The sequence below is a fragment of the Cololabis saira genome, chromosome 8 (assembly GCF_033807715.1).
Source record: "Cololabis saira isolate AMF1-May2022 chromosome 8, fColSai1.1, whole genome shotgun sequence".
NCBI classification, from domain to species: Eukaryota; Metazoa; Chordata; class Actinopteri; order Beloniformes; family Belonidae; genus Cololabis; species Cololabis saira.
Window position 1 is genome coordinate 29516272 of NC_084594.1, and position 14491 is coordinate 29530762.

The 14491-nt window shown below is 43.4% G+C and overlaps 1 protein-coding gene across 7 annotated transcripts in view; it reads left to right on the forward strand.

Annotated features, from left to right (window-relative positions):
* Positions 1–14491, forward strand: part of foxp4 (forkhead box P4) — a 94468-nt gene that overhangs the window by 55151 nt on the left and 24826 nt on the right. For 6 of the 7 annotated variants that reach the window (XM_061727645.1, XM_061727649.1, XM_061727646.1 and 3 more), the window contains 2 exons: positions 8323–8445; positions 11392–11538. In XM_061727645.1, the coding sequence (XP_061583629.1) occupies positions 8323–8445; positions 11392–11538 (270 nt within the window). Of the gene's footprint in view, positions 1–1544; positions 1580–8322; positions 8446–11391; positions 11539–14491 lie in introns of those variants that run through there. The other variant, XM_061727652.1, reaches the window with a different exon arrangement.

Sequence of the window (14491 nt, forward strand, 5' to 3'; positions counted from 1 at the left end):
AGGCAAAAAAAAAAAAAAAATGGCTGTCCTCAGGTTGCTTCCTGCTGGGCTGCTCTCACACATGCAAATGAGCCGGAGCCAATAATGAGATCTTTAGGAGCTTGATAATTAGATTTTTCCTTTCGCTCTGAGGGAGAACGGCAGAGGCAGACGGGGTGAGTGGGAAGACTTCTCCCCATGCCCCGACTTCTCGGGAGAAACCTCAGTCAGCACTGACAAGCCCCCGCCTACCACTCAGCACCCCCCCCCCCCCACCCCACTACGTTTTCCCCTCCATCATATTTCTTTTCTTTATTTATAATAGAGGGGAGGATCTGAGCGGAGAGTAAAAGAAACTCTGAGATTTAATCTGCTTTTTGATTGGTTGTTCTGTGGTGGTGTCTGTGTTTGGCTGTGCTGCGTGAGATGGTATCAGAATACTTTGCGTGCAGGCGTGTGCGTGTGTGTGCATGTGTCACATTGTCACATGACAAGCACTTGCAGGACGGATGTATTGTGAGAAAGAAAAAAAAAAGTAGCCGTAGTGCAAGGACCTTTTTCCTTTTTTTTTAAAGTGACAGTTTGGTCATCAGTAGTTAAGTGATAACCTGGAATGCAAAGAAAAGCACTAACATAAAGGGAGAAATGACACTTTTCAACAATTCAAAGCGGAAAAGATCTGTCACTAAAGTTTTCATGGTCTTGATGTTCTGTTGCATGGCCTTTATGTCTAATACTGGTTATGTTAGTCTGAATCCCTCCGCATGCAAGCCCTGCATACCCCCTCTATGCCAGTAAACTGGAAAGACGTTTCACCTTCGGCTGAATTTGAATAATTCCAGTGGTAATTGTGGCAATCGACGGATTACCCAGCATGATACGTTGCATACCATATGTTCCCCTGCAATGGACACACTTGGCAAACATTCGTGCTCTGTGTGGGCACGAGCCGACACATATGCACCACTTGGCAGACGCGCGCTTGGCACACTTAACACATTGGCACTTGGCATGCTCACATACAGATTACGGCACGTGCCTGGCTGTCGCCCATATGTATGTAATTGAATAGTGCACTGTCCTGTTTTCATGTATTATTGAGGAGCTCGTTTAATTAGGAAAAAAAAATGAAAAGACTCATTAGAAATATGTTAATTAGCTTGGCTCCCTGCTCTCTAGAGAGGGCTGACACCAGCGCAGTGGGATGGAGGGAGGGAAGGAACCACGCAGGAGAGGTGATGGGAGGAAACTCAGTCATGCCGCCATTAAAACAGACATTTTTTGTTCTTAATCAGTTGTACATATATATATATATATATATATATATATATATATATATATATATATATATATATATATATATATATATATATATATATATATATTTGATTCAAAGTCTTAAGTAATCGATAAAATTATGGTTGAAGATGATGAGCGTTCAGCCCTCTAGAGTCTGTGAAACTGAAGCTGTTCTTCTCTCGTTCTCTTTTATTTCCTTTTTAAGTGCATTCCCAAAGCAGTCCTTTTGTCCACTCAAAGAAAGTGCTTAGCTGGCAGCTTCTCTTATTTGATGTGGAGGGAATTGTGCCTATGTGTGCAGGTTAGTGTGTATATGAGTGTGTTGGGGGGGTTGGGGGGGGGCAGTATGGGATCCTGACAGTTCGTGAAGGGTGCATGGGTACTGGCTGACCAGCCAATGAATTGGGTGGGGTTGTGCACTGAGGACTGGACAGACAGATGGAGAAGATGGAGAGGAAAGGTTTGGGTCTAGCCATTCAAGTGTGAAACTCTTATTTTGTGATTTCAAACATGAGTGAAATCAGTAACGAAATAGGGTCGATAACGGCCTCTCGCACTTCCCAGTGAAGTGCAGTGATTGTGTGTCTGTCTGTGTGTGTGTGTGTGTCTTGAAATGTGTTGTCATTTTTTTTTCTGAAGCACTGGGGCATCAGATGGAAGGAGGAGGAGGAGGAGGAAGAGGAAGGGGAAGGAGGGATTATCTACTTGAACTTGCTGGCCTTTCACTGTCCTCTCAATTTGTTGTTGTTTTGGGTGTTTTTTTTTATTTTTTATTTTATTTATCTGCTCGTGTGTATGTTTTTTAAGCTTCCTCATACATACTGTTTTAGTGCTTCTGCATTTATGCACAACGAGAGAGCACAAGACCTCCCCGCCTCAATGTTCATCCTGTTGGCTTTAGAAAAGCCGCTGAAGGACACATTGGTACAGCTAAAGATTTACAGTTGATGTATTCGTTGATGATGTCACAGGGCCACACAGACAGATGAGACCATCCACCCACATACTCGGTCCTGTGACCAATTTAGAATCGTTCGTCATCTGACCATACATGTTTTTGGACTGTGGGAGGAAGCCGCAGTACCCGGAAAAAAAAGAAACTACAAGGACTTGGGAAGAACATGCAAGCTCCTCACAGAAAGACCGAAGACTTCAAACAGAAGGACTTGAAGCCAAGAACCTTCTAGCTGAGCGATGAGATTTGTGTGTTTGACATGTGTGGGTTACATCACGCTGAAATAGATCCCAGTGGCAACTCACCTCTACGAGTTAATGATTACAGTTACAGTTTAAAAAAAATGCTGTTGCATTGGATCAACGGGAAAGAGGCAGAAATACTGAGTTCCTTAACTACATTCAGATTCTAGTAAGAACTCAAGGATTATAAACAGACTTTTCTGCTTTATGGATAACAGACACTTGGCAGCAATGTGAAATATAGTTATTATTATTATTATTATTATTATTATTATTATTATTATTATTATTATTATTATTATTATTATTATTATTATTATTATTATTATTATTATTATTATTATTATTATTATTATTATTATTATTATTATTATTATTTATTAAATTATATATTATATTATTTCTTTTTTTATCCTGGTCACCAGATCAGGAGAAAGTTAATAAAACAAAAGAAATGTCTCCAAATTTTAACTCCAAATTTTCAAATGTTAACATTTCCACTTGAGAACAAAAAAAAAAGTAATTTATTGACCCTGTATGGGAAATTGTCCACTGCAGGTCTGCCAGGTTGGTAGAAAGGATGAGTTCAACAGGTGCTTCATCATTTTAACAAGTACCAGGAAGACAGTGGAGTGACTGTGCCACGGTCGGGAGGTTAAAATCCTTCTACCGAGAGGAAACGGGGAAAAACCTTAAAACATATATTAATCACTGGATGCTATTCAACCTTTTGGTGGAAAATATATTGTTTAAAACTAAAATGAATAATTAATAGTTGATGAAACACTAGCAAATACCTTGCAAACAAAAGGAAAATATGTTTTTTTTTTCCTAATGTCATCGTTTTGATATATTTATATATCAAAACAATAATTATATATGTATATATTTATATATATTCCAATATAAAATATACAATTTATATTTATAGGCTAAGAATGATTTGTCGTACACAAACATAACATCCCACTGCATTTTTATTGCCATTTTCCTTCATGTTTTTCATTACAATAATATCACTTCTGTCTGGGGATTAACTAAGTATTATTCAGTCCAGCTGAATTCATTAACTAAAAACAAACCCATAAAGAGAACAGGTCGCGTCACTTAAGAACTAAACAATTAAAATACTAATAAATATGCAGCCTTCAAATGCATATTTAAGTTATTGAGACAATGAATTATAAAATGCAAACAATGACTGAGTAAAATGAAAAAAAAAAAAAAGAAAAAGAAAAAAACTTCTCTGGCAGACTGAGATTTGTACTCTTCAGCTGCTTTCACAAAAACACCGTTCACGGACACAGACACGTCTGAGCAAAGTCTGAAGCTGTAAAAATGTCCATATCATCCCCAAGTCCACCTGGCTTTGCCCTTCAGTTACCCCCAGAGTAATGTGGCCCCCGGTCCTCCTTCAGATTAGCTGGAGGAGGAGCACTCACCGCACACAATGGAGCTCTTTTTACTTCCAGTGGAAGCCTGGCCCTGAGCACCAAACAACACTCAGGACAGTGGGCACCCCTTCCATTTCTCATTTTCCCTCAAGTACTTTTCTCCTCTGCCTCTCTTTTCTCCCCCTTCATTTCCACCCTCACGCCCCCCCCCCCCCCCCCCCCCACCCCCGACCCAGCCACACTGCATGCTCCCCTCTCATATCTGGGCATGATGAGCACAGACAGGCTGTTTGCCTGGAAAGATGGAGTGGCCGATAGTGATGATCGCTTGTGAATAAACAAATCCTGAGCCAGCAAGAATCATTTACACATCAAGAAGCTGCGCGTTGCTGACACAAAACCAACATGCAGTTGACGTGTGAGATGCCAACAAGCACAAAAGAGTTCTAGACAGATTTGTGACACCCCCCCCCCCCCAATGGTGTGACGTATCAAACTTTTACAAGAGGCAGAAGATCTGTGATGCCGTTTGATAAAGATGCCACTTAAAACAAGCATGCTGTAAATGTATTATCTTATGCAAGAGGACGCGTAGAAGACTGTGTGTCACAGTGTGTGTGCATGTGTGCGTGTGTGTGTGTGTGTGTGTGACAGGGAGGTAGATGAGGAGTCAGTCAGTTCCAGGGTGAGGTGGTAATGCTCAGTGACAAGGATAAACAGCACTGGGGTTTGCTCCTACCTCGAGAGGGGGTGAGCGGGAGGAGGACTGTGTCAGTCGTTCTCTTCCTCTGGCTCCCTCCTTGTCATTTTTTCAATTATCCCTCTCTCCTGTGTGTCCCTGTAGACCCCGAAGCAGAGGCTGCATCATTTAGACTGAGAGCCTGTTTAGATTCTGATCATAGCTTCCCTTCTTCTCACCACACACACACACACACACACACACACACACACACACACACACACACACACACACACACACACACACACACACACACACACTTGAAGTGAACAACTGCAGAAGTAAAAGATTTACCTGCTTTTCACGGCACAGTGACCGCCGCTTTTCAACGACGTAGGCAAATTTTAATGTCGACCTTTATATGCCATCTAGTTTTGTTTCAAATATAATGTTGTTTTTTAAGCTCATGCAAATAAATTTGATCATTAAGGGCAATCTGTAGTAATCAATCAATGAAAGTGGGGAATCCAAGTTCTTGCATGAGTTGGCGATGATGCGGGCACTTAAACGGTCCCTAAAGAGGGTCCCGTGGCTGCTCCAGCGGCGTCCATCCCGGGCTGCAGACGGCTTTAATATCATATAACAATCTGTCTTCCCATCCGGAGCTTCCATCTGAAATGGAAAGTGGTGAAAGGCTTTCCTCCTTGTTAAGAGTGAGAAGTCATCAAGGGAGGAGAGAGGGATGGAGACTCATTGAAATGCAAGTTACATTGCCCTATTTCTCTCTCTTCTATCCTGTGGGACCTCATGCCTTTCTCCTCCTTCTCCTTCCCCATCTTCCGAGAGCTCCCCGGCTCCCTCTCTTCCTTTGTTAATCAGTTAAACTCCCTCTTCAAACAACCCCTCTAATTACTCCTCCGCTCCCCGTAAACGGCAGGGCTGTCTCCTTCTTCTGTTGTCTTGCCTCCATCCCTCCCTCAGCTCCCTCCATCCACGGCAGCGGTTGACCTCTGTCAGCCACTGAACCCTGAGTGCGCTCCTACTCGCGCGCTGGTGGATTGGAAGTCGGCTTGTGATTCTTGCATGTTAATGATATGTGTGACGTCTTAGGGTTGGTTTTTTTTTCTTATTTTTTCTTAAATCTTGCCATTATTAGTGACTGGACTTCATCCTTCACTGAATCGAATGACTCTCTACCTGTACTTTGCTCTGGGGTCTGGGTCACATATTTTTCCCCGTCCCAAAAACCTACTTGATCAGGTCCCTTTCTATTTCTGTGGGACAACTCATGCACTTTCTTTGTTTTCCAACCATTATTTCTCATTTACTACAACCTTCCTCTCCTTTCTTACACTACGTGAACACTTGTGTCCTTTTCCTACTTGCACTTACACCCCCCCCCCCCCCAACACCACTGCTCTCCCACTAATCTACCATGCATCTCTCTCTTTTAAATTAACATGCAACAGGAAAAAAGGAAGGCAGCAGGAAAAAGAAAAAAAAAAATTAAATGCATTTAATAAATGGCTGACTTCAAATCGCCCGGCTTTTCAGACTCTCCCTATTCAGAGTCCAATGAAAGGGGAGAAATCATTCACCAGGAGAGACAAAGCCGAATGAAAATATAATTCTGCATTGTGAGGTGCTTTTGTCCTGGCCCGTCAAATCGCTAATGGCGAGGCTTTTGTTTTGTGGCGGGGCTCTGAGGCTGGCGGTGTCGTATGGCGGTCGCAACGCGTGCCCCATAATCACCACGCTTTGTGATATTAGATTATAGGGGCAATTAATGGCGTCAAACCTTAACTACTCATCATTCAGCTTGCAACAGACACACATACAGTACAGCATACTTTATCTGCACTTGCACACGGGCGCGCACATGTGGTTCTGGCATCAGAACGTCAGCCAACACAGAGAAAGGTGCTATAACTCCACTAATTATTACGCCTGTGACTTTAAAATGTCGATGGCGGTGTGTATAAAATAGAATGTATGAGTTGTCAGAGAGGAAGAATGGGATGCACAAGAGCAATTAATTATAGCTTTTCATTTTGCAGCTTAGACTGACAAGGCCTGGCGGCGGGGGCAAGCTGGCATGACGCCAAACGGCACCCATCACCGCCACCCCCATCTTGCTCGCTTATTCCACCTCCTCCCTCATCTCCCTCTCCCGCTCCTTTACCAACCGCCACAACGCGACCCTTCCCCTCACTCGCCCTTGCAGTGGCTCCATCTTTTCTTCATCTGCTTCATGCGTCCCGGTTCAAACACGCTCTTGCACACATTTAAATGTGTATCAAATCACACTCCTCTCCGTCTGTCTCAGCCCGGACTCACCTGTGACCTACCCTCACAGCTACCGAGACTCCATCCCTTCCAGATTATGTAAGAAAAGCTGGGGGACCTCGGAGAAGAGCCAAGGGGATGTTAGTATTTATAGACGATCCTGTTTACAAAGTGAAAATGGCTCTTTACAGATTTAATTTACCAGTGACAGCTCAACCCTCCCCTTTGCCATCCCCTCAGGTGGTGAGCAGATAGAGTGCTTTAAGCGGGCTACACACACACACACACACACACACACACACACACACACACACACACACACACACACACACACACACACACACACACAGATCCGTGTCTACAAATGGCTTCACCATGAGAGATATTGATATTTCATATTTCAAGAAGTAAAAATAGATAAATGGCCTGCTTCACGGGGTGCTGTGTATTTCTCTGTGAAGTACAGTCATCCTGTTGAGAGCTGATGCTTGTTTCTATTTTAAAAAAAACCCAAAGTGCATTAGTTAACTGATGCACAAGCATTGAAGGGAGAGGCAGTAATCTTGCAGTGCATAAACAGATAAAGAATACCAGATCAATCCCAAAATCCATCGGAGCCCCTTCCCCAAATATCTCTCTGCTCTTTTTTTCTTCATTTGTTGACCATTGTTACTCCAACAGTTCATAAACGGAAAAAGTGCTTTGTCAGAGGCGTTGCTGGTGTTTTTATTGTGTCTGCATTTCAAATAGGTGTGGCGAGTTTGTCCTCGGTGTTGCAGTGTTTGTAATCAGATTACAATCTCACCCCTTCTCTGTGTGCAATGTGTGAACATGAAGAGTGCTTGCACAACACATCTGCAAAAATCACAACTCTGTCCCCTTCCTCACTCTCTGTTTCTCTAGCTGCCAGTAGCTTTATCTCATGAGATATTCATCTCATCAGATATCCGCTTTGTTGTTCTTTTCCCTCTCAGCCAGGCCCGACTGTGTGGAGAAAGAATTGGAAGCAGTCGTAATCATGTGTTTATAAACGCAGATAAGATTTTATATTTTATTGGGAGATTATGTATCTGTGCTGTTATCTCTGGCTGCGGCTGCAGAAATTGACGGTATTTAATAGCACCGGGTTTGTGCAGGAAAGTGTCAACAATATGAATATGTTCCAGTGTGTCTCTCTTGTCATTTTATCTTTATCTGATGTTGCCAGCTTTTCTTAGCAGATTGACACCGGCGAATGAAAACTCAGTAACAACACAGCTCTCGAACTTACCTGTCCATGCCAGCACACTGCTTAATCTCCTTGCAGATTGTTTGTTTTGAGCAGAGCATTCAGTTACAGGCACAGTCATGCTCGAGGCTCGCTCTGCTGACTGGGCCTTTTCACACAAAGCTTGGCCTACTGACTGACTCAGTTCGCATAGTTTGCTTTCCTAATATCCAGCAAAGGAAGGAAGTTTAAAGCGTTGCATGTTATTGTTCTGTGTTCAGGTGCCTGTGTCCATGGCCATGATGAGTCCACAGATGATCACTCCTCAGCAGATGCAACAGATTCTGTCTCCACCTCAGCTGCAGGCCCTGCTGCAGCAACAGCAAGCTCTTATGCTACAACAGGTAATGCAACACACATTCTTTTGGACTCACTCCCAGATGGTTGTGTTGGAATCATGCTGAGTGAGATTGCATCTCATTCAGTGCTGAATGGTCTGTCAAAAAAAGCACCGGTCCAAATGTCCACCTATATTATGTTGGTTAGCTCATCTGTTCTTATTTTTTAGGAGTACGCATATGCACATTTACACACACAAACACACACACAAACACACACAGACGCTCTTCAGCATCATCCAGTGAATCCTAGTACTTCAGGAGAATGTGTTCATGCCAGGTCCCAGACAAAGCGGCTGTCACGTCAACACAAACCAATAAACATTTCTCATCTATATTAGATTTGTCAAATGCTTGGCTACATCAACCTGTCACTTCCCACCTTCACAAGAAAAGGCACACACGCCGCCTTGTAAAGGCTGTGAATACGACTGTTAACAGTGTGGGGAAAGAGAAGTAATTGCATAGTAGGGGATGTCTAGAAAACCCGTACATGCACACTCAAGCGAACCAGAGAATACTGTAAATTTAATAAGAAGCCATAGCTCTAGGCAAGTATAAATTGCAGTGGGAAGATCTGACAAGATGTATCATAATGGAAATGTGAAATGTGCTGGCTTTCTGGAAACAGACATGCAGATGGCTAAGAAACTCTGTACCAGCTCTTCTTTCTTTTCTTTTTCTTTTTTTTTTTCTGACGAGGAAAAAGGACACGGAGAGAAAGGGGGCTGATAATGCACTCTCACTCACTGCACCGCTAATAAAACCACTGAGTTTAACATTGCTCTCCCACTTAATTAACCACAGTATGGACTACACACTTAGTGTATATCTGCAAATCAGGCACTTTTACACACACACACACACACACACACACACGCACACGCACACAGAACAATCAACCAACCAACATATCACTCCCTGGAGCATTAAATTTCATATCCCCATGGCAGTAGTGCATTGTATAAGCGTGTGTAAGTAAGTTTTACAGCCCATTGCCACAATGTGGTTGTGTGTTTGTGCAGGCACTGATTTGTGGATTTGCATACGTATTTGTATGTTAACCTTTAAGATTCCCTTAACCTTTTCTTATGCTATGGTTAATCTGGCTTTCTTTCTTAGTGCGTTCACTAAAGTCAAGGTCATGGTAATAGGCTAGAGAGGTGAGTGCCTCACTTACACATACTCTTAATGCTCAGAGCCACTGAATCAAATCATTAAAAAGACCTTAATTATCACTTAATTATTCCCGCAACTCACCACTCTCCAGCCAAGTGTATGTGTGTGTGTGTGTGTGTGTGTGTGTGTGTGTGTGTGTACGCGTGCGTGCTGGTGCATGACTGTACTTGCATATGCATTTGCCTGTGTGATTAGGAGGCGATCAGCGCTAGTGACGCAGAAAACAGAGATTAACTCCGCCTAAGGAGTGATAAAAGAGAGGAAAGACAGATGGAAGAGAAAGAAGGAATGTGTCCAGCATTTTAACTAAATTAAAGAGAGGCAGGAACATCATCACAGGAAAGCTGTAAATTATGCAAAAATAAATCTATGGCTGGGACGAGATCAAAACTGGATAATGTGAAACAGCTTTGCTCAAAAGGAGTATTACATTGCACAGGGTGTGTGACCAAAGGGTCAGCGGAGTGTAGTCTGCCTCACTCTCGGGCCAGACGGATGAAAGACCGAAACAACTGCAGCGCTGTAAAGTCATTCTCTGCTGAAAAGCCTCTTTGAACATTTGATGCACCATGAAACAAAGACAAACTGCAGACGGACACATGTACGGTCTTTTCTCAAGAGGATCACCCCTTTCTGCACACGCACACACACAAGCACACACACAAGCACACACACATGCGCTCACACAGACGAACACATGCTGTGGTCAGTGAGAGTTTTCCTCCCTGCTTCACTCTCCTCTCAGCAAGATTATAATCTTAATGGAGCTTCCTGGGTAAATTAATGATTACTTAGTCAAATAAACAGACAAGCTGTGGCCGGTCAGAGGACTCTGAGTGTGTGTGTGTGTGTGTTTGCCTGAGCACATGTGAGATATTGATGCATGCCCCCCCACCCACACACACACTCACACACACACACACACACACACACACACATTAAAATATATATATATATACTGTATATATATATATATATATATATACTGTATATATATATATATATATATATATATATATATATATATATATATATATATATATATATATATATATATATATATATAAAACCTTTAGTAGTACAGTCACATGTGCCTAGCAGGTGTTTCCTGATATTAAATACTGTAAATTCTCCCTTGAAGTATTTTACTGAGGAATACCTTTATGTGCACTTTCTTGCCGAGGGGTTTATAACATTCATGTTCAGTCTTGCAAACTTGCAAGTGAGTGTGTGCTATTTTTACCTATTTATTTTTTCATTTACTAGCAGATCTCTAGATTTACAGGACGTATTCTATATTTTCTGGTCGTGCGCAATACCCTCACCTGCACATGCATTTCTAGCCTGTCGCCTGCCTGTGTCAGCTCCTGCCATATTGAGCTTGAACTCTGTGAATAATCCAACAGGGGCTTCAGCTTCAACATGCACAATCACCCTGTTGCACATCTCCACACACAGTGACAGCTGCACAACATACTTCAGTGATGTTTGTCAGGCCTGCGTTTGCTTGTTGTATGTGATTTGTCAATGAACCGCATACAACCACCACAAGAAACGGAGGCCTTAACTCGGAGCAGAGGGATCAGCCGGCATTTCCCAAGACTTACATTCAACAAGTTGTGCGTTCTCGCAACAGTGGGTCGCTGCAGTGTTGGGACCGCTGCATTGTTCAGGCTGATTCAAAGTGCGCTGTGACTCACCCGCGTCATATTTCTCCATCCCTCTCCCTCTTCCCTTCATCTTCCTCCCCCCCCTTTTTGTGTCTGTCTCTAGTTACAGGAATATTACAAGAAGCAGCAGGAACAGTTACACCTCCAGCTTCTGACTCAGCAGCAGCAGCAGCAGCAGCAGCAACAGCAGCAGCAGCAGCAACAGCAGCAGCAACAGCAGCAGCAGGCCGGGAAGCAAGCAGCAAAAGAGGTGAAGCCAGCTCACACTCACTCAGCTCAAGTACACTCTGAGTGCATAAGTATCGTTTAACGCCAGAATGCAGTAAAATGAAAGAAAGCTTCAGAAATAAAAGCAAAAGGAGGATGGGATGTGCCGTATAAAATGTGGGGCACAAACAGTATGTTTGCCGTTCTCATCCTCCCTCCATCCACATTGTTGATTTTTCAAAGTGAAGTTTCCCAAACGTATGTTTTGCCACTTGTTTGTCGATGAAACAACGCAATGAGCCTCCCCTGCTTTCACTTCTTCTCTCTCATGCAAATGAGCACACATACATGTGACCACACACACTGTGCCAGTTCAGTCTCAGCTGAGGTAAAGGAAAGATTCAGAGGGTCAAAAAGGAGCAAGTCGTGGTGCCACGAGAAGGATTGGAACTGGTCAGACATTATATGCATGCATGTATATGTACATGTGTCCAAACACACAAAGGAGAAACACTTAAGGAGAAAGACCTCATGAGACTTTTCCAATAAACACACAAGAAGACACATTCTGTCTTCCTCTTCCTCTGCTCCTTCATCCCTCTCTCCCAGTGGGCAGAGCTCCCACCCCACCCCACACACTCCTCACTGACAGCGGTCAGCCAACTCAACCGTGACCAAAGCAAACCAGTTGTGGTTGACTTGCATGTTGAGAGGGTGTCTGAATCGCTTTTTCTCCCTCCCAGCGCTCTGCCACTGTCCCAGTTTTCAGGTTGCTTGTCCTGTAACAATGAGACAAGTGCAAACACTGGTCATACAGCTACGCATACATGAAGGCAGAGAGGGAGAGGGGGAGAGGGAGGCTTGATGTGCAACGGTTCACTGCACAAACGCATACACCTGGGGGAATATGCCTCCCTATAGCTGCACACAACTGGTGTGACTAACCCCCCCCCCCCACCCACCCACCAGCAGTCAGAGGATTCAGGCGCTGCAAGGCATCAGTCACAACCTAAGCACCTTTGTAGTCATTTCTGTCATTTCTCCTGGCCGACTGTTGGAGCCGTGCTCCGATACTGAGACGGACCCTGTTCCGCTTTGAAAGGTGCATGCGTTTTGCAGGCATCCACATATTCTCATAGCTGTAACGCCACGGTTTCAAAGCAAAGCCAAGTTGATGCAACTGTCAGAAGAAAAAAAAATAGTAGAGGAGATCGACAAAATTGCACAGGAAGGGGAGAGAGTAAAATACATTCCCTTCCTTCCATTATGGGGTGCATTAGTGGTTGCGACTTCTTGCCCTTTCCCCTCTCAATTGCAGTTTTTTTGTTTATTTCTTTCACTTTTACGTCTGCGTGGAAGTGATGCATTGAAAGGGAGAGTACATCTGTGTGTCGAGGCAGTATTCTGTGTGTCGCTGAAGCATTTGGGCCTGGTCAGGAGTCAGCTTAATGAAGTGGCTCTGACCATTACAAGAGATGCGTGCTCGTGTTTGTGTGTGTGTCTCTGGGTGTCCATCTACAGTGCCACCGTGCATCCTCTGTGCATGTGTGCGTGTGGGTGTATGTGCGCGAGCCTGTGTGACTGGCAGGCTCAGACAGTGTGTGATGTGCTCATAAATCACATTGACAGCCTGTTACTGCGCTAGCTTTGGTCATTCAGCCACAGCTAATGTAAACAGAACACAGGCACACACACACACACACACACACACACACACACACACACACACACACACACACACACACACACACACACACACACACACACACACAATGTATGTGTTTTAAAGAAAAGAACCATGGCGATATCTCAGGAGGGTATGAGAGACAGGAGAAGTGCAAGAAACCAAATGGACAGACAAGTTTGAAAAGGAGGCGGAGGGGGTCGGAAAAAAAGGACAAAAGGAGGATGAATCAGTTCAGTGAGGACATTCTGATCTTGATAAACAATTTTTTTTTTTTAAACAACTGACATTTTGCCAAAACACTTCAAAAACTGGAGGATGTCAATGCGTCCCAGATCTGTTGTGGCTACCAAACACCTTCAAGAAATATAAATTGCCTCCTTTCTCAGCTCTTCTATGCCGTTCTTTTGCAAAAGCGGATGACTGAAAGGGGATAATTTTAGAGTTTCAGCTGTGATGTCATTCTTGAGCATCCAAACAAAAGAAATTTCAAATGTAATTATAGTCTTAGTGGGGCTAAAAACAACTACAACAATGGAGGAAACGAAGATGGTGGTTTGCTGTGTAAATAAGGTTTACGTAGATGATTGAGAGAGCAGCGGTTCTTTGTCTCGCTGCTTATTTGATGCCGGTTTCTAAAAAAGCTGCTTGATCTGGGTCTAATCAAATAGTTTCGAGGCCTAGCTCAGTTGCTTTTCTTGGCAACTCGACAGTACCGTCTCTGCTTCAGAGTTAGCACTTTGTCCTCCGCTTAAATGCAGCAAGAGTTTTTGAACCGGCGCGAAGGTGTGGGCTGCCTTAAGAAGGCCCGGGACATCCTTTGGTAGAAAAAGTTACGCTCATGTTTAGAGATGAGATAACCTGTGACTGCCTTGTTCTTTGTAGCTTCATCTGTGTTTGGTAGTGTAGATAAGACTTCTGGACACTGTGAAAATTCCTCTTTGGTCTTGGAATTGTCCCTATTGTTAAGTTTTTCCTTTTTCTTAATAATATCCTCGTGTATTTAGTGTGTATTGATGAAGAATCCTATGTGCAAGCAAGAAAGGTTTACAAAGTAGATTTGCAACAAATAATGTAGCATATTTATCCTGAGCCATTGCAATATCCAGGTAAGAAGTATCTGCACTGATAATTGCCCCCCCACCCCGACTACCCTGCAAACCACCAAACACACTGTCACTACTCGCGTCCTCTCCAGGCAAATCTGAAAGGAAGTGACCTATCTGCCCTTCCTGTGAGTCCTTCTCTGTTCAAAGAGTTCCAGGGTGCCACTCTCTTTCACACGCCCATACACACTAGTACACACAATGAG